This window comes from Phalacrocorax aristotelis, chromosome 5, assembly GCF_949628215.1.
Source record: "Phalacrocorax aristotelis chromosome 5, bGulAri2.1, whole genome shotgun sequence".
NCBI classification, from domain to species: domain Eukaryota; kingdom Metazoa; phylum Chordata; class Aves; order Suliformes; family Phalacrocoracidae; genus Phalacrocorax; species Phalacrocorax aristotelis.
Window position 1 is genome coordinate 50,407,688 of NC_134280.1, and position 20,855 is coordinate 50,428,542.

Consider the following 20,855-nt stretch of genomic DNA (forward strand, 5'->3'; position numbering starts at 1 on the left):
AAGACCAGCTTTGCCCACAATAGCTAGCTGTTCAGCAAGACCAAAAAGTGAAAGCAGAGTCCCAGCCCTGAACTACTAAGGCCTTCTAGCAGATAGGAATCATTACAGCTCTAGGCTTGTGCTGTTGTTTAGCTTGGTTTCTTCTAGAAAAGCACAAACTTACGAGCCCGTACTTTGTGACAGATGAAAGCATTTGTCTTTGAACCCACAGGCCAACTTCAGCCAAGTGCATCAAAGGTAATTAAGTTTCATGAGACTTAGAGACCATGGAAAGGAGACAACTAGAGTTGCCCTGGTCAGGGTAGATGCTGCAATATGAACTTGCCTTTGCTGCACACCAGAGAACCCACAGTAGAAAAAGCCCTTAGAAATGCTTCAGTAGGGCAGGGCTCAGGTTTCATTTTTTGATGCCAGAAATGAGCAGTCCCTGGACAAAGCCAGAGAAACCAACTCCACAATACCCCTGTTTCCAGAGCTCCCTGGGTGTTCTCTGACTACAAGCATTAGCTGTTCTAAAGGTCATGCTTACGAGTTCTGCCTATGGTCCCCAATTCTCTGGACACCACACAGCATCACAGCATATTGCAAAAACTCACATTTGCAGTAAAAAAGTTCTTCATTCCTATTATTCCTTTAAATATTTTAATATTCCATTATCTCCTTTCTCCTCTGCTATCTAGAACAAATTTCTAATACAGACAAATAAGAGGAAGGTGGCATTTAGAATTAATCTGATCTAAATTTAATTCCAGGATGTTCCTGTGTTTTTTATTGAGAAAGAGTCCATGCAACAGGTTGAAACCCAATGTGCGTCAGATATGCTATGCTTCACAGCAGCAGAATGTTGTTTTTGGCAGTCCCTTGGCAGATGTCTTCTAGATAACTTGCTAGGACCCCGTCTATTGTTATATTGTGAATTCTGCAAGCAAACTTTCAAAGGTGTTGGATTTCCTTATCTAACATACTCACTATTAACTATTGCAACACTACACCATGAAATGCAATAGATTTGCCACCATTTGCAGCCTCAAAAGCAAAACAGGCAAAGACATTCTAGGAGGCTGGCTTTAGCCCAGACCGAGATAATGGGCTGGAAGTAGAAACAACCAAGTGAATGTTTGCTGCGGACGACCTCCAGCACAAAAGGAGCCAGAAGGGAAGAAATTCTAATTGCTTTAGACTTGCATATCAAGCCACCGCTACAGAAGAGCCCTTTAGAGGACAGCACATGCAATCCACCTTCCACAGTCCCATTGCTCTCCTCCTTCAATGCTCACGAGTAGCTAGACACAAAACAGAACCAGCAAAGCTGCCAAATCTTTACCATTGGGTTTCAATGTACAAGCCAGAAAACACACCTTGACTTTCAGACGCTAGGCTCCAGCCCAGTATTTTTATTTTTTAATGCCTAAACTGAGCTAGTACAAGATGAAACCATTGGGATGCAAAGAAAAACCTACTTGATGTTTCTCCAGCTGGCACTGCACTTGAGCACCACTGAGATAGGACATGGGGTAATGGTTTTAAACTAAGAGAGGGGTAGATTCAGACTAGATGTGAGGAAGAAATTTTTTGTGATGAGAATGGTGAAACGCTGGCACAGGTTGCCCAGAGAGGTGGTAGATGCCCCATCCCTGGAAACATTCAAGGTCAGGTTGGGCAGCTTTCAGAGCAATCTGACTTAGTTGAAGATGTCCCTGCCCATGGCAGAAAGATTGGACTAGATGACCTTGAAAGGTCCCTTCCAACCCAAAATTCTATGACAAGCATGAAGATCTCTACCCTGTGTGCAGAAATGCAATGAGGCAAGACTCACTCTGGTACTCGGCCTTACATTAAAAAGCTTAGTTTCTGGTGAGAAAGTAATGCACAGCTGGAAGTGCAGTAACTCAAATAAGAACAAAAAAGACAGGCTGTGCCAGTATCTGAAGAGGACACCTGGATGTAAACATATCAGGTCTGTGGGAACTGCAACAAGCTTCTGATGAGTACTCACCTTCCTGTAAGAACCTGTTAAGAAGCCACAAAGATTTTTATGGTGGTGGTTTCTTTTAGCCATGATGTAGTTGTAATATTCTCACTGTATCCATGAGAAATTCCCTAGGACTCTTGTAAATAGAGTTGCAACCCAACTCCAGTTCTTGTAATTATATCATACCCACTTAAATTATCCCCGAAGGGTTTTATTCGTTTTTAATAAACCAGTCTTAGTAAGTATCTGTTTTTAGAAAAGAAACCTCTTTTGGAGTTTTGTTTAAGTAATGACCCCTTCCTCTCCCTTCCCTTCCTACTCCCTCCGAGAAATCAGTACAGGAGTCTAATATCTCTTCAAAGAGAATAAAAACCAATGCAGCTTCACAAGCTTCCACTCCACAGAATCTGGTGTCTAACTTTGGGTCTACGAAGAGATCCAGACACACCAAAAGAAACAACGCCATAGTTAGTGTAAAGTTCATCCAGAAATCTCCTCATTTCCAGGATAAGCAATTACAAGACTGATGATCATAGTTTTGCTTTTGTGGAAATGGCTCAGGCAACTTAAAACCAAAACAAAACAAAAAAAACAAAACAAAAAAACACAGCCAAAACAATAGTGCAGAGCACTAGCAGAACATTTGCTAGACTGACCCTTTATGCAGGAAGGCACTTCCTACAGACAGGAATTCACTTACCTAGGCAGGGGTAAATTACAAACAAGAGCACTATTGCCTAGATTCACCCTGTTGAAATGCAAGCATTTATCTGAGATGCCTAAATGAGGAGGAAAAGAAGTGAGCTGAATCTGAGGTAACACCCATCTCCTTACTTGGGAGACAGGAGGGAGTCAAGGAGACAGGTCTCATCTGAGGAGACAGCTCTTATCTCAGTATCTAGAGTAGAGCTCAAAGACCACAAGCTTAGGTCTGTGGTTAGTGACTCACCTGCAATTAAGGTGAAACCTGAAATCCCTATGTAAAGATAAGTCTCTGGACTCTATGGTTGTAGAGCAGCATCTGCCTGACATCTGCTAATAGCTCAGAAAAGTTGCGCTGAAAGGTGAACAGTCCCAAGCATCTCAACAGGATGCAACTCCCCAGTTACACTGGGGGATGTTCTCAGCACCTTGTTGCATAGATACTGCACATGGGTGGTTTCTGGAAGATGGCAGAAATCAGGGTTCAGTTCCCTTCTGCTGAGGAGAAACCAATTAAAACCAACCATAAATACAATAAAATTCAGTCCCTCGATTTTTTTTGTTTTCCCCTCTAGGAAACGTCACGTGAATTTTGTGGCTTATACTTCAAGCCTTCCAAGGAGGGAGACTCCTAAAACCACACTATCCTTTTACTCCAATACATGCTCTAACCTACTGGCATCCAGATGCAGTCCACACAAAAGCACTGCAAAATGCAACCTGACCCTGGCAACCAAGTCATCCCACTTCCAAAGCAATCTCTTTCCTTTCCTCAACATACTCTACTTGTTGAAAATTTGTCCTCAAAATTTGTAATACGTAAGATTCAGGAAACTACCTTCTACCCATTTCTTTCAAACAACCCCTTGCCTTTGCTGCTGCTTGTGCTGTTTGCAGTTGTTTTCATAGCACTTTCAGTTTGGTGATGAACAAGACTACAAAGCAACCTGTTGCAGGGTAAAGACTCACTCCAAATTCTAAACAGGCAAAGAATAAATAACCAAAGATAAATAACCAAACCAAAACTCAACAGCTCAAACTCTGAAGTTCGCCTGTTATCAGCCTCAAGATTACATGCAAGCAGGATTAAAGACACAACTAATTTGAAATGAGAGACAAGCTATCAATCTGCTTAAAAAAAATTATGATGCACCTTGATTCAGCATTTTGCTATTGTATGCATGTGTTGTTCAAATCATTGAAGAACACTTGCTGGAAATCCAGTGTTTTCTACTCTCTCTCTCACCTGCAGATCTTAGGAGGTGAGCTGCAACTGCATATGCAATAAGATTTCCAAATTATTAGCTACTCTGAGCTGGTCCTAAATGAGAAACAAAAACCAAAATAGAGCCTGATGCTCTATGCATGAAAGATAATAGGCAGTGAATGAGTCTGCATACCTGGGAGTGTGGCAGCGTACCTGGGAGAGTGGCAGCCTACTGCTCTGAAATTACAGAAGCAGTACCCTGGAAGATGATCAGCACCTTCTGTAATACGTCCATACTTCCAGTGAGGCCTTCAAAGTGCCCATACTTGGAACACTGAAGTGGAGCTAATTTGCTTAAGCCCCAAAAGCCCACTTACATGCTTCTGAACTGGCAGGGACAGGAATGAAAACAGAAATGCAACCAGATATGCCCTTCCAGGGCCCTATTTATTAAGTTAATAGAAAAATAAGATCATTTAAGTGCAGAGGCACTGTAATCCACTCCATGGTGAAAAGATATCTTGGGTTAGCAGTAAACAGAGTTTACAATACCTTGTAAACAGACCTCTCTACAAGCAAGAAGCATACTGAGACATGACACACATTGGATTAAAAGTTCCCTGTTGCAGCAACACTCCACACTTCTCATCTGGCAATTTCAGACAACTTTGCAAAGGATGAGAGCATCCTTTGCTCTGTTTTCAGAGGAGCACAAGTGAAACTAATGAAATACGAGGAACTTGCACTGTAAACAGTTGAAAAAGTGCCACAGCATTTTCCAAGGATGATGGCTTACCCCTTGTTAGGTTTGTATTGCAATGAAAAATAATGGCCAAAGCTATTGTGCATTATGGTAGTTTTTAAAATTTTTTTTTTTTACATTAACCTGTTGCATGGTTGAATAAAAACATTTTTTTTTCCTTAATACAGTACATGGCATTTCTCCTCAATTGCACCAGAAGTAAATTTGGAAGCACTTTCAATTTGTTTTATAGGCAAATAGGAAAGAAAAACCAGTCAGGCAGGCTTTCAATCTCCTTTCCATCTCTCTGCCCACTGCTTTATCCCCTCCTTTTCACAACTCCGAGTCCACATACATTCCATTGATCAGGTAATCCACTTGTGTGTAATCCTTCTTCTTGTAGCTCTCATAGGCCTGCATAAGGAAGAGAACTATAACAGTTATGAAAAAAAAAGTACCAACTAAAAGCACTGCAAGAAGCAAACTTTTATCCACTAAGTACTGAGTTAGGGGCTCGGCAGCAATGAGAAGATAGTCATTGTCCATGTCCCGAGTTTCTGCAAGGCCTGAAGCTGTTGTTCTGGGTGCATCTGCTGAAGCTGTGGTTGTTGAAAGAATGTGATATGTTGACTTTATCCCATGCCTGGTTGTAACTTCTGCTGTAGAGGCAGTAGTTAAAACCATGGCACCTCTTGTAGAGCCCAGAAGAGAAGTTACTTTACTCAAGGATGTTGTGGCTGTATTTGCTTCTGGCCCTCCAGGCAGCTGTGGATTCGCAGAGTGTGAAGTGTCTGAGGGGGTGAGTGCTGTGGCCCGAGTGGAAGCAGCAGAAGATATTCCTGCATCCTGCATGATGAGGGTGGTCAATGTTGCATTCGGTGTCGTCAGGCCAGGTCGAACACTGGTGGGGCTACTAGAGAGGGGAGTGCTGGTGGTGGTGCTGGCTTGAGCCATTTGAGCACTTTCTTCAGAAATGGCAGTGAGGGGAGAAGAAGTAGAAGCAGGGAATGATACTGAGACAGAGCTACTATTTCCTGATTTTTCAGTGGCAGTCACAAGCTCGGTGAAATGGCTGGAAGTGGAAGCAGGGATGTTACCAGAAGTGGGAGTAGAGGCAGTGGATGATGTATTTTCAGGAAGGAAATCAGAATCTCCAGAGGCATTTGAGGCTTTGGCAGCTGTCTCATGAGCTGTCGTGAGGGCAGTTGCATTTGTAACGTTTGTTGTTACGGCTGTAGCAGTGGTGGTGGTCGCTGTGGTGGTGGTAGCATTGCTTGCAATTGTTTTGTTTGCACTTGCTGCTCCATCTTCCTTCCGAACCTCGAGCAAATTCCTCAAGTGAATCTTGTGAGTCCAAGCAGTTGAGGAAAACAGGTTTTCCACATTGCGTCGGTCAACCCATGCATTCACCATCCTCTCCTTTTTCTGTGGATAGCTTTGGTGGTGAAACAGGACTGTTTCCCTTTTCCCACTGACAATTTCTTCAAAAAGACAAAACCAATGAGTTTCATAAGAAGAAAACTCCCAAGCTGCAATCTAACCTCGTGCCCCCAGCATGCAAACCAGAACATGTATTCTGCAGTACATTAGTACAACTGGAAAAAATCAGTCCTGAAGTTAGCAAGAACATGAAAACTCGGACCCCTGCCTTTATTGCACATAATCCCTTTGGGGTTTGTTTTTGTTTGTTTGTTTCGGGATTTGGGGTTGGTTTTGTTGGGTTTTTTTTTGGGGGGGTGGTTTTTCAGGTTTTATTTTTGCAGGGTTTTTTGTTTTGTTTTGTGTTTGTGAGTTTGGTTGTTTTGGTTTTATTTTTCCACAGACCTCTGGCATTTGCCCAACCAGGCAATTAATTCCACAAAAGGAGGTTAATGAAGTACAGAGCTACAATGCAGAAGCACATTATCAACAGGAGCAGCATTACAAATGCCAGCTCTTGAGCGAAGAATTATGCTTTCAAAGTCACACAGCACTGACAAAGGCTTTGTGCTTAGATTCATAATTTTCACCTCTCAAAACTGAGTGGAAATTTCCACTTACACTTTCATACTTTAGGAGAATTTCCATCACAACTAGTGATCTAGATTTATAGTGACATAAATCACATCTGCTTATCAAGGGTCTGGTTGCTACGTTGCAGAAAAATCTTTGCCAACCTAAAAGAACCATGAACAAACTTTCATTTTTTTAAACTTGGGTACAGCAAACTCTCGGAGCATACTTTAGAAGATTGATTCCCCAATTACCAACAAGCTCCATTTTGTTATGGTGTCACTTAATTAAAATTGAAGACCCTGGCACTGGAAAATCACCATGAGCAATTGCTGCTAAGGCTGCTCTGTTTATAGAAGCAGCCCGCTGCCTCTGGCACAAAATCCTGGCAATCTCAGAAAAAACAATGCCAAGACATTTTCCTTTCTCTTAAAAAATATAACTACATCTGTTACGCCTTTATTTTCCAAAGGACAGCGTGTGGAGTGCAAATGGTGCGAATGAATGATGTCTTCAATATGGAGACAAACTGCTACTCAGTAAGAGTTACAAAAGTTACTCAAAGACACATCATGCACATTAAGTGCCAGAGCCCTTACAAGGTTAGTGAAAGAGTTTTTCCAGTGAACTGACTTTACCTACAGAACCATCCTGCAGGCATTTCACAACCCATCTCCCTCAGATGAAAGCCTCTCAAGGTCTAAACATAGGCATTTAAAGCAAAAGGACCAGGATCCTGGATTTAGCAGGAGCTTGAAGCATGGCATTACCTCCAAGCAGATCTTTGATGTCTTGTTCTCCAGCATTCTGGCACATGCTCAGCTGGTGACACTGCAAGAGGATGCAGTGATTCTGGTAGGGCACAGACCAATTACAGTGATGGTTACCTGAAAACGGCAGAAGAGAAAACGAGTCACTACACAGAGTATACTGAACACACTGCTTCATGGCTGTAATTAAAAACTTAACAAAAACCCAACCCAATAGCTGGAGATCTGGCCTTAAAGGATCCTGACTCAGCCTTAGTGAAAATAACTCAAAAGCCAATGAAATCAATATAGCAGCTGCAGCCTCCCCAGCTGCTTGCCTTCTGGTAGTAACACCTCCAAACAACACAGCGACATAGAGTGCACTACAGTTTGGACCCATCTAAATGCTAGCATTCATCTAGATGTCTTAATGGGGGCATGGGGGGTGTCAGTGGAAGAGATGAAACTGAGAAGACACCCATCTCATCACCCATGGGAGACAACTGTCATCTCAGTACTTGGAGTTACACAGAAATTTACTCTTCATCCACTGAACAATGACATCATTAGCCATGGGAGCCATCACAGAAATTGTCTTTAGGTAGTCAAATCCCAACACAAGCTAAATAAGTTCATGACAGCAGGAACTCTCTCTCCTGACATCCTTTCAAACTCACTAAATTCTTTCTGGGCATGTCTATATAGACATAGCCAAGCTTTGAGGGGAGAAATGAACCTCCTGCAACCAGCACTGAGGAGCCATGCAGTTGCCCAGCTTTAACTTCCCAGCATACAGGAGTAGTATTGACATACTGGAGCGAGTACAAGGGAGACTACTATGTGGCTGAGGAGCTGAAGCAGATGATTTAGATGAGTGGACAGTGAGGTGAATTGAGAACTGGCTGAACAGCAGAGATCAGAGGGTCGTGATCAATGGAACAGAGTCTGGATGGAGGCCTGTCACTAGTGGTGTTCCCCAGGGGTCTCTGCTGGGTCCAGTCCTGTTCAACATATTCATCAGTGACCTGGATGATGGGATAGAGTGTAACCTCAGCAAGTTTGCTGATGACACCAAGCTGGGAAGAGTGGCCAACACACCAGAAGGCTGACCATGTGCCAGCAACGTGCCCTTGTAGCCAAGAAGGCCAACGGTATCCTGGGGTGCATTAAAAGGAGTGTGGCCAGCAGACTGAGAGAGGTTATCCTCCCCCTCTATTCTGCCCTAGTGAGACCACATTTGGAGTACTGTGTCCAGTTTTGGGCCCCCAGTTTATGAATGAAAGGGAACTGCTTGAGCAACTGCTTGAGCTACAAAGATGAATAGGGGGCTGGAGCATCTCCCTTACGAGGAAAGGCTGAGAGGCTTGGGTTTGTTCAGCTGGGAGAAGACTGAGGGGGGATCTCATCAGTACTTATAAATATCTAAAGGGTGGGTGTCGAGAGGATGGGGCCAGACTCTTTTCAGTAGTGCCCAATGACAGTACAAGGAGCGATGGGCACAAATTGGAACATGGGAAGTACCATCTAAATACAAGGAAGAAATTCTTTCCTGTGAGGTTGGCAGAGCAGTGGCACAGGCTGCCCAGGGAGGCTGTGGAGTCTCCTTCCCTGGAGACATTCAAAACCTGCCTGAACACGTTCCTGTGTTCTAGGTGTCCCTGCTCAAGCAGTGGGGTTGGACGCGATGATATCCAGAGGTCCCTTCCAACCCCTACCATTCTGTGATTCACAGGAAATTCCAACTCTATGTCAAGGGAAAAAATTAGTTTCCATCACAAGGGCACTCAAACATTGGGCTGGGGGGCCCAGAGAGATGGTACACTCTCAAACAGGTCTTGCACAGCCAGATCTAAGTCTGGTTTGGACCAGAGACCTTCAAAAGGTCCCTTCCTGCCTAAATTGTGCTATAATTTTATGTACTATCATGGTAGCATGCAATTAATTTCTGGGACACACGCTGTAACAAAAAACCTCACAGAAGATAACACAATACTCAGTGTGGGATGAAGCAGATGTGTGCTCAACTGACCACACATCAATGGATTAAAGGGCACTTTAGTATACGGCAGGAGAAATTACTTTCTGTGTTTTGTTAGAAGTGTGAGAAAGGGCAAAGAACATACCTATGTGGTATATATGGCTATATTTAAAGGTCTTATCTACAAAGAAAACTACCCTCACTGAGGATTAAGGCTATGGAAAACCTGAACTTTTCATAAAAAACCCCCCCTTTTACATTACCACATTTATTAAAAGGGCTTGTGGAAAATTTATGAGCTTGGAGAAATCCCTGTACCAACAACTGCTGTCTGTTTTGACAGCCCTGAAGAAACTAGCAAAGGTCAAATTTTACTTTGATAAAATGTTAAGAGAGTGACTGAAACCATTCAAAGCCTTTAAAAAATTATACTTAAAAAGCGATAAAATGAAAAGCTTCAACAGCTAGACAGAGCAGGAGATACAGCAGCAGCTTTTCAGGAAATTAAAATCCACGCCTCAGAAATGAAAGCCTATTTGGATATGCCCTGATTCCTAATCCCACCTCCTGTCCCTCGCTCGATAAGTCATGCTAGTGGAGAACTGCAGACCATCTACTACTGTAAATTGTGCCATTTCTCACTTATAGGGAAGGGGGAAACAAAGAACCAGCAGCATATCTTGCATTGCCTACATATTCAAGTCAGTCAGTTCAGAAAGGTCAAGAGACTAATGGGGTCAGGATGGTTAAAGGACCCTGGTTTCTGCTGCCATCAGCATGGCACCTGGCTGCTCATAACTTCCCTGCTGCTCTCCAGGACAACTGGATACCTGTATTGAGCTGGACTGATTAGTACTCCCTTTGATGCAGCTCTAGACTGAGGCTCCAGCTGACGCATCCACTGCAAGATACATGCCACCTGTGCCTCCTTTTTGCTCACTTCCAATTAGGAGACAAAAAAAAAGTGGAAGTACAACAAAAGCTCTTCAGAGCTATTTTGAAAGGAAACCATGTAGGCAGATGCCAAGGTCTTGCCCTACCAAACTGCTTTATTTCATTTTTAAGCCTGCTGTTACTGGAAAAAGATCACAGATGCCTAAAGGCAAGCAGGAGCCAGATATGCAGATGTATTGTGGAAGCAGGGAGCAGGAATATTTGGCCATGCAGCCACATCATATTTTCCCTTTACTTTCCCCAGAGCAGGCAAGATAGCCCAGAAGTATGACCAAGTGGCTCTGTTCTCAGAGCCAGACTGCTCAGATGGCCAAGATGTTCCCCTCCAGTCCTAGACTGGCCACCCTCTGAACATGGCTGGGGTTACAAAGGGAAGAGCATGGGCTTATCTTACCTCCTACACAGGTTCACTGTGCTCACCAGGCATCTGGGAATCCTGGATTGCCAGATCTTTGCTAAGATGGGCACTTTCTCCATCATCTCCACTTACCCTAGCAGCACCTGGAGACTTGAACCCATTGCATTAGACAACATACAGAGGTTAGAGTTACTACCAATGCTGTCAGCTCTAGAGAGTTTTGCTGCTTTTATTAGCATACAATTGAAGTGTCAAACTGTAATGATATCGGTATGATCATTTGGTGATATGTTCATTTGTTAACTACATATCCTGGCCTCTGGCAGCCATGGATATTCAAAGGCGATGCTGGAATAGCTAGACCAGCAATCATTCCCTTTTCTGCAGGGCACACCTGCGATGTGAATGTACCAGCAAAAGCAGTACTTTTTTTTGACAGTTGCACTACTTTGCTAAGGTAGTGATGTTATATCAGCAAGGGTATAATTTACATCTTCTACAGAAAAGAGCCTAATCAGCTAAGAATGTTATTTTGCCACTTCTCCCGGCAATGTAGCTATGACGACATCTCCCCATGCAACCTTGGCCTGCAACTTAACACTATAATACCTTAAAAAGTAACAATCACGGCTCCTTTACTGACAGTTACATAGATGTAACTATTTTAACATCTCTGCCTCAGGCCTCATGTTGGTAATGAAAGAAAGCACAAAAATAAATATACTTGGGGAAGGTGGGAATGGAGAACAAGAGCAATAAAGTTGATCTTAAAATCTAAAGCTAATTGTAAAAAAAAAAAAAAAAAAAGAGACATTTCAGGTCCTTCTCTCCAGATGGCTACGCATTTATGTGAAGAGTTTCTATCTTTTCCATCTCCCTTGACACTAGGTAGTGCAACAGACCAGTCATCAAGTAACAAATAGGAATTAAATTGCTTCAGTGGGTTTAATACAGAATGTAAAACCTGAAAAGGTTCATGCTTTGGGGTTTAAGTTTCACATGGCTTCCTGAAGACGGAATGGGTCACCTAATTCTAGAGGCTCAACTGCCTCTGCCCAGCAAAGCTAACACTCAGCTGGACTTGCTTTGTACAAAACACATCAGGAGAGAACAAGGTGAAGGGTATAAAAGAAGTAGTTGAAGTCAACAACAGGGAGAAGCATACACCCAGATCATCTCCCAGCCCTGACCCCAGACTGAATTCCTTATGTCCCTCCTCTGGAAGACGTAGCACCTTTTCTACCCTTATCAAGATATCAGGAGGTTAAGATGACATGTGCACAGTGTTTAGAGATTCTCAGCTGGAACAGACAAATATGCAGTGATACAGACCCTAAGCGTCAGCACAGTCAGTGTGAATGTGTCATCTCTCTAGCGTTTACCACCTTAAAAAGCAGAAGCTAAAGTTCTCACAGGTTTGGTGCCTGGGAAACAAACCCCTCATAATTCACCTCCTAAATAAAACAGTTTAGAAAGGTGCTTTCTTTCCACTATGAAGGGACATCTCTTGTTTAAAATATAGGTTTGAAACCACTGGGCATTAAAAAAAAAGGCACCTTTATGATGTTGCTATCCATCTGGTTGTCAGACACTCATCCATCTAAGCCTAGGTCTCATCTTCATGCAGCATCACCAGTTGTTTGTAGGTGATACAAGCTTTCACATATGGCGAGATAAAATAGGCTCCTTCATAAGGACAACTCCAAAAGACTCATTTAGAAGTTTAATTCAGAAGTTTAGAAGTTTAAAGTTCCCAGAGGTAGACAGAAGGCGTCTCTCATCTCCCCAGACTTGTTTAACCTTGCGCTTGGTTGCAGGATGCAACTGGTTTCTTCTAAGGCAAAAAAACCACACATAAATACCAGTGAGCAAAGACTACTCATTCCAGTGCAGCTGTCTACAACAGCACTGTTCACTTGCAAACATCTGGCACTATGGAATAATCATTCTTCAAGTCAAGTGACCTAACACCATTTGCACGCTACCAGTGCACACCAAGCACACATGCATGCTCTTTCTAACGGAAGCTAGAAGGGCCCTGGGAAATGGTTGTTCTGGATTCAATTTAACGAAAGCTGTCAGAAGTTATTTACCACCACAGGACTGCACAGAGAAGCCATAACTGTAAATGCATGTGAACAACTGGAATTAAGAAAGATAGTTGTCAAGGGAACAGAAGAAATCTTTAAGGAACAGAAAACCCAGCTGGAATTCTAGCTAAGAGACAAAAACCTCACCTGAAGCACCTGGGCTTTGACAAGCCTGCCTGCATTGATTTTCAGTTGTAAGCCTGTTTATTTGCACTACATGGACTCCTCTCCCTTTCAGGATAGAAAACCGGTGTTCACATATACAGAAGGAAATCAGCAGGAAGAATACAACGGCAGTCCACATCTTCAGGGTTGGCCTTGCAGGGAGGCTTCTCTTCCCGGGAGCAATTCTTTCTTATATCACTGTCAGAAGCACTGCAATATGCCTACTAAAAAGACAAAAAAAGAAAAAAGAAAAAGAAAATTATCAATTTTTATTGAGAGCATTCTACTAAACACAATCCTATCAGAAGGAATGGGGGAAAATGTACTAAAAGCAGGCAAGTATTATTACACACAACATACAGGCAATGACGCGCAGGCAGGAAGAGAAAAGACCATTCCCAAATTCACGGAGAGGCTCTTTCTTTGGAAAGGGTACTTTGCTCTTCTTTCCTCAGGCCCCAGCAGAGAACAGCTCAAGTCAAAAGGCATGTGTGCAAAGCCAAACTCAAAGCCCACAGGTGTATGGCAGCACAGATATGATGCCTTTTGACTCACTCTGGGACCCTTAATGTTGTTCCCCGGCTCAGCAGAAGGGTTTGCACCACCTTGAGCACACTGATAACATGGGGAACTATAGTCCTGGCCCTGCCTTTACACCAAGTCAGTCAAAACCAAGCACCAATCTCAGTTGATTCCTGCTTTGATTTTCTGCTCGTTGCAAAAAGCTAAAAGAAACTTTGACTGAAAACAAGCAAAAGCCAATATTTCAAGTCTTCCAAGATAATACACAGAAACATCAGCTGTTACTGAAGAAGATTCACACCCACAGTAAGCCTTCATTTCCCTGTATAAAATGATAAATAGGCAATGTCTTTTCTTCATTACCAATGCACATGCGAGACCTTGTCCCAACAGATGGACTCTCATCCTTGAAGTCACTGGAGCAGCTCCCATTGACTTCAGAGCAGATCATCAGCTTCTGCCTGGATTTACCCTCTTGTTTCCAAGACTTTTTAAAGCTTTATATGAACTTCCAAACAGTTCGGCCTGAGCCTGACCAATTGTAAGTCTCTTCCCTAAGTAGTTTTTAAGGGCAACCCTCTTCCTCATCACTGAAGCAAGCTTTAGTCCTCATGCTGCAGCTATGAAGAAGAGTGTCATGGCCTTCAGAGTGTGTTGAGATTCAACTTTGCGTGACATCTCAGAGGTGTACACGATGGCTGCAGATGAAGATGCAAAGGCAGTTCACAACGCAGAATGAGCAGCACTGTGAATGGTATGAACAGCACAGTGAAAAACATCCAACAGACATTGGTAACATGCGTAAGACCCTGATTTAGCCATCCATGCAAGAAGTTTCACCCTGAGCTCTCAACTCCAGTCCCAACCATGCTTGTGAATTTAAGAATCTGAATAACAGCCTTTTTTCCTCCAAGAAAAGCCAAGATAACATTTATTAGATTTGACTCCCAGATTGCAACATTTTGATGCCTCATACCATTAAATTTTTGTTTCCAAATTTTCCTCCATACCCTATGTCCTACAAACAAGCCCCAAACAAGGTAACAGAGTTTTAGCCTCAAACCCACCCTGCCTGAAAAAGGGTGAAATATAAACAGCTATGCCAAGCTTTGCAGAGGACATACAACATACAGGTCCACACTGGACTATCAAAGAGTCAAAGATGGTGACAAAAGTTGATACGAAAATGCAGTGCCTCAAATTCAGCATTCCTAGTCACCCTACAAGTGCCCTTTTATTTATTCTAATAAAAAGAGTTATTTTGCCTGTTGAAAATAGATGGAGCATTTCTACACCTTCTGCTCTCCCAGAGATCAGGGGAGCCTGAAAGGACCGGAGTGTAGGGTACTTCCACCACTGACATTAGCTTGAGCACTCCTCTGCAGCTTTCCCCCTGGAGTAAGTGTGCACAGCATCACGCTCATTTTGTGTGAGCAGGTTTCTCACTGCAGCCACAAGTTCATGCCTGGGTCATCCCACCTGGCAGCTGGATATATTTCTAAGTCTGACCTGACAATACAAGTCTTGGCAGGGAAAGGCAGCTCACCAGCCCCATCTAGTCCTGTGTACAGGAGACTGCACCGGGTGTCCAGCCAGCCCCAGCTTTGTTGGGTCTCCCATTTTGCACTGTGCATGCACAGTGCAGACTTGCTCATTCCTTCTCACCACTCGCTCTTCCAAGTGCACCTTAGCGGGAGTTGAAAGAATCAGCGCAGGAGAGGAGATGACCTGTGCGATACACAACCACAGCTTCTACAACATGGTACATGGGCATCAGCTGCTCAGGAAAGCAGCCCCACATTTTCAGCAGGAAACTGGTAATATGAATTTGTGTTATTCAGCCAAGATAACTTCAGTACTTTTCCCACTGTTCCAAATTACAAGGCACTTCAAGTTTGCCTTAGCCTTTAGCACACTCTTGCTGTCACTATTAGCATAGGCTGTAGTTTAACCTTTGAAAACACCAGTTGACAAGAGTGGGAGCAAGGGGGAAAGCAAAGGAAGATGTGAAATACTCTGCCCACAAGAGATTTTCCTAGAGTGGACAGATCATTATTGCTGACAGACAGCAAAAGTTTGCTTTGAACTCTGAATTTTTCAACTTTAGGCAAGGAATTTGGGTTCCCTCAGGGATACCACAGGTACCTCACCAAGACACTCAGAGCACCATTTGTCAACTTTCACTCCCACCACATTATGCAGAAATAAGTGCACTTTTTGTAAAATTCACAGGTCACAGGCAGAGATTCAGCAAGCAGTATCTGACCCACAAAAACAAAAGAAAAAAAATACATCATTAAAGGTAAATTTTACATTTTAAAGAGAGTCCAGCTTACGTTTGCTGTCCCTTTTCAAGGTAAAAGGCTTACAAGAAATGATATTTTATAGCCTAAGAAGTGACCCTGAGAATGAACTGGCTGTGCAATAATGTATGCATTTACTGTTTCAAAGAAAATAGTAAAAAAAACCAGCAATGAATACAAACACAGACCACTCTTATTATAGTGTTTTTTCCTATCTTTACTAATACCTTTGTAGTTATACTAACCAACCCTCAAAGAATAAACATCTTCTGTTGCATTTTAGAAATGCAGATATAGCAGCATTATACCTATGCATAAACACTGTAATTATTATTATTGTAGTTAAAATCTCAGTCTTTCAGGACAAATAAAATAATCTTCATTAAGATTATTAAGATCTCAGCTGACCCCAAAACTACATATATTTGTAAGATAAAACATTGTTCACACTCAGTGTCTAGAAGCTGTTCCATTAACACAGCTGTCTGTCCCCCACGCACAGAGATGCTTTGTATGCCCAACCACATTAACCCACCACATTGAGCCCTTCTCATCACAGCTGACTTTGGTCCCACTTCACTGCAACAGCTCCAGAGGAAAGCAAAATCCCAGTAAATGCCTCTCATCTCTTCCAAAGCACCTGGCAGCCTTTCTGGATTAGGCCATCACCAGTTAGGGGGGACATGCCAAGCTAAGACACCAGAGGTTTGTGTCCCTTTTTCACTCTCACTAAACATGGGATCCTCAGGGGCCAACTGATAATCCCTCCCTCAAGGTGCTCAATGCAAACTTAAAAGCTTAAAATATTTTTAAATGTTCTTTAGTCAATTATAAAAATCCCTTTACAAATGGCAGAGTGAGCATGTGGACAAACACAATATACAGACTAAGTACAGCACACAAACAAACAGCTCATTTTCAAGTCCAGCTAGGAGATAACCAGAGGCAGTCGTACCTTAATGCAGTCCAGATGATGCTTGGGATGCTGTTTTAAATATCAGAACCTCCAGCTAGGGTTTTTTTGTTGTTTTTAGCCTCTTCTACCTTAGCACAATCCCATACATTCAGAACAAGAGTCGCAATTACTAGCAGATCACTTCTCCTAACTTAACTGCCTTTTATAATTACAAGAAATAAGATTTCTGCGTTCCCGTCATAATTCTAGCCAGTCCCATGTGGTTCCATTTGTACTCAGAGACCCCACTGAGCACCCACACCGCACAACTACATCCCAGAAAAGCACCAGCTAAAGCTTCTTCTCCAGAACATGTTGCTTCCCAGAAGAAACCATCCTCTGGCTGTTGGAGACAACACAAAGGAAGACATGAACACTACTGTTCCTATCAGAAGTAATTTTGAGAAATCAGGGCAAAATTCACTCTTTGAGCACTACCTTCTCCATCTGTAGAGCATCCCCAAGGAAATTAAAAGTCAAGCCAAACCACAGAAGACAGCCACAAATAAAATCTGGGAAAGGACTACACTCTGAAAAGTGCAAAGTTTACTTTTACCATCTGTGGCTATAACTCGGCAGGGAACAAGCATGCTGGAAAACCAGAATAACTTTGAGTCAACAACTGAATGACTGATGACTTTGCAATGTACACACACATGCAGAGGGCATTCCCTGCTGGGTTTCAGAAGCATTCCTGCCTTCTTGCTGATCTCCCTGTGCTTGAGCCAAGGAATTTGGGGGGAAAAAAAAATCCAAAGTATTATTTCAAACAACATTGATTGGGGTGATGTTGCAAGAGCAGAGTGAGGCCTTTGGAATCTAAACCCCTTGCCTTCATGCCCTCCCAGCCAGCCTCAGCTGCTCCTGGTTAAGCAGCTGCAAGGCGCATGCAGTGACTGCATCAAGGCAAAAGGAGAGATGTAGAGCAAGACAAAAATAAAACATGGAAAGAGGGAGTTTGTGTGTGTGTGTGTTAGAGATCACAGGTACAAAGTGAGCAAAGCAAATAATTTAGGGCAACACATGCTCCTTTGAGTTGTCATTAAAGAGCCAGCAGACACTGCCCCAAAATTCGTACTTATAAGCATGCATGGACTAGGCATAAAATAACGTCAAAGAGCTGCAAAGAAATCTTCTCTCCTCAGTATAACAAAGCAGGGAAAACAAGGGTGAAATATCTTTTCCAGACAACGATGCTATTCTCCCATCAAATTGAGAAGACTTAAGGCCTGGTTTCAACTTGCAATTGCTGCTAAACACTTCACGTGTTGTCAGCTCTCAAAGCAAGTGCTATATTTCCCTCTTTAGGAAAATAGAATTAAACCAGATTTTGCTAAGGGACAACAAGCACGTCTCATTTTGTGGCTAGAGGCTAGAACGCAGGAGGCAGGGAATCTGTGCTGCAATTTTGAGAAGCATTTGGCTTCCCAAGCTTATCTCCAAGGCTGAAATTGCTCATGTGGATAGGTCTGGAGAGAGAAGGGGTAGTACCAAGGCATGTGAGGTTGACCCACTGCCACCTCAGCATGACCAGATGAAGTTATATCATTCTCTGAACAGCACCTTTAGAGCCATTAAGTTCCTTTGGCTCCCAAAAAAAGTTAATGACCAGTTACAAAGTTGTACAAAACGTCACATGCTATCAACAATGAAGGACGAACTGAACAGAGGTTGTGAAGCAAAGAAGCATTAGAGGTTACAGGGGAGCAAATGCTTTACTAGATCCCTGGTCTGGACACAGTTTCTTTGACTTCCCTAGATGCCTGCACAGTGTGAAGCTTTCCCACTTCCTTAGGAAACTCATTTGCTGCCCCAATACAGGTTCTCCATGCCCCCACTATTTCCAGTATTAATAAAATGCTCCTCTGGGAGGAGGACTGAGGTGGGATGTGCATAGTTCCATACTTTCAGAGGAAGTTGTGACAGAAAACGTGCCTAGAAATCACTGAGTCTTACCTCATGGATACATCAGTCAGGCTAGGATGGTGACCAACAAGTTGAATCTTATAAACACCTGGGGCTGACATGAGACCATCCGAGGCTGATCTGCTGCAACAGTAGGATGCAAGTTACACGTGCTCCAAAATGTGATTCTGAGAAGAAACACTGCCAGCTCTGGTCTGAAAACATCGCTTATATTCCTTCTTCAACTACACAACTTCTTCAGAGCGTAACATTGCACAGGTGTCCATGTACTATGGAAGAGCTGGCACACTCCTCACTGCAGCAGGCAGAATAGGATGGTGGATGGACATAGGTTTGGTCTGCTGCTGCCTTTTCTGATGTTTCTTCTGGTACGTATCCACAAAAAAGATTTAAAAAAAAATCCTACAAAGCCAAAAAGTCCCCACAGACTGCATCACGCTGGAATCTGTTAACAACAGCCCAATAAGCAAAAACACTTTAATTAGGCAGCCGTAAAGTTATAAATCTTCTCCTCCCCTAAATATGAACCACCTCCTTCAGTTTGTAGTGTAGTCCCCGTCTATGATTCAATCTCCCATCAATCTGCACAACGCACACCCCACAGGAAAGGCAACTGTGATGCCTACAGCAGTATCTACAAGTTTCAGGGAACGCACCAAAAGATGCCAACATCTGCAAACAAATTCAAAAGAACAGACAGCAGCCCTTCTCAGCACACCCAATGCACCCTCTAGATTCACATTTGACCAACTTAGACGGAGTTATTACAACAGAAAGCAAGGAATAATCCAATATCACTGAGCAGACAGCATCTAAGAAGGCTGCTCCATTGTCTGGAAGACTGGTGTGGAAATGGTGCTTTTTAAAAGAAGTTTGCAGCTGCTAAAGTCTTTCTCCAGCTGCCACGTATTACTCTCTGCAAGAAAACCCATTCTTATGCTCATACATGGCCAAACATAATAGATCAGGACTTTCAAGGTGCTCTGCATGAATAGAACAAACACCTTAAAGTGTCTTTCAAAGAGGTGGAATGCCAAGTTTTGCTGAGAAACTCTGCAATCACACTTGGACTTGGCCAATACATGAAAGTCACAAGTATAAAGCATTTCAGGCTCCATGCTGACAAAGGCACATTATGCTACACAGGGCCAAGGCTGCACCAAGCTCATGAAGAACAGCATCTCTGCAAGGTCAACACCACCACACTCCCACAAAAGGAATGGAAAGCCATTCCTTGGAGGATTAATTGCAGGCTTTAAACAGCAGACCTCATTCACGCAGACATTAAAGTGTTGTTTCCTTCAGGTTCAAGATTTTCAGTATCTTGCTCAATCTTCCTTTCCCTACCAAGAACCCAGAGAGGAAGGTAGCTTTAGTGGTTAGAGCCCATGTCTGACAGTGACACAACCCAGCCTCAGGCTCCTTCCCCCTTCCAGTTTCCTGTGGAAGTGATGCAGGGCTACAGATTCACAATCTTCGGCACATTTAGCTGCAGTGGGTTTTGTGGGTGGGTTTTGGTTTGTTCGGGGGTTTTTTTGGTTTTTTTTTTTTTGTTTTTTTTTTTTGTTAGTTTTGTTCTGAATATTACCAGCTTTAACCATCTCCATCTTTCTGTGCCTTAGTTCCCCACACATATTCCTCCCTCAGGGCATAAGGCAGACAGCTTATATATTTGCTACCCGACTAATGAGGGCAGCCCACGCTGGCACCATTGAGGCTCATGGCCATTGCACTTTGCTTCTGAGAAAATAAATGTTAAAGCCTAAAACCCCCAAACCAGCATCTCCCATCCATCACCCTTTCTCACCCATGTTAGTGCAATGTTCTGCAGTTCAGATAGTGAGAAGTACTACTCAGTGGGACACTGCTCCTGTGAAAATTGACCAGACAGCTGGTTTTGGAATATCTAAAACAATCCAGTTTTAATATAAAGAAAAAATTAACTGCTAAAGGCTAACTGCATAAAGCTGTGACTGGACAATAAATCTGTCAACAAAAATACTTCCAAGCAATGAAATGTGCACTATGGCTCAACTGCAGCCTTCCCTGGTCTGATCCACACTTGAAGCAGCTAGCAAATTTTCAGACATGCTGTTGCCTCATGGGAACAGGAGATCATATGCAGGGCATTTCACATGTGTTTTGAATTAAACAGCTTTCAACAAGACCCTTCCTTTTGAAAAGGAACCATCCCAGTGCCACATGAACTCTGCAGCCATCGAGCTACTACACAGCAAAGG

General features: G+C 43.0%; 1 protein-coding gene across 6 annotated transcripts in view; it reads right to left on the reverse strand.

Moving 5' to 3' along the window:
• Nucleotides 1–4,297: 4,297 nt before the first annotated feature.
• C5H11orf24 (chromosome 5 C11orf24 homolog) overlaps nt 4,298–20,855 on the reverse strand; it is a 30,863-nt gene continuing 14,305 nt past the window's right edge. For all 6 annotated transcript variants that reach the window (XM_075094421.1, XM_075094418.1, XM_075094419.1 and 3 more), the window contains 3 exons: nt 12,892–13,133; nt 7,386–7,502; nt 4,298–6,104 (listed from right to left, as the gene is read on the reverse strand). In XM_075094421.1, coding sequence (XP_074950522.1) covers nt 4,957–6,104; nt 7,386–7,502; nt 12,892–13,048 — 1,422 coding nt within the window. In that variant the 5' untranslated portion in view covers nt 13,049–13,133 and the 3' untranslated portion in view covers nt 4,298–4,956. The remainder of the gene's footprint in view (nt 6,105–7,385; nt 7,503–12,891; nt 13,134–20,855) is intronic.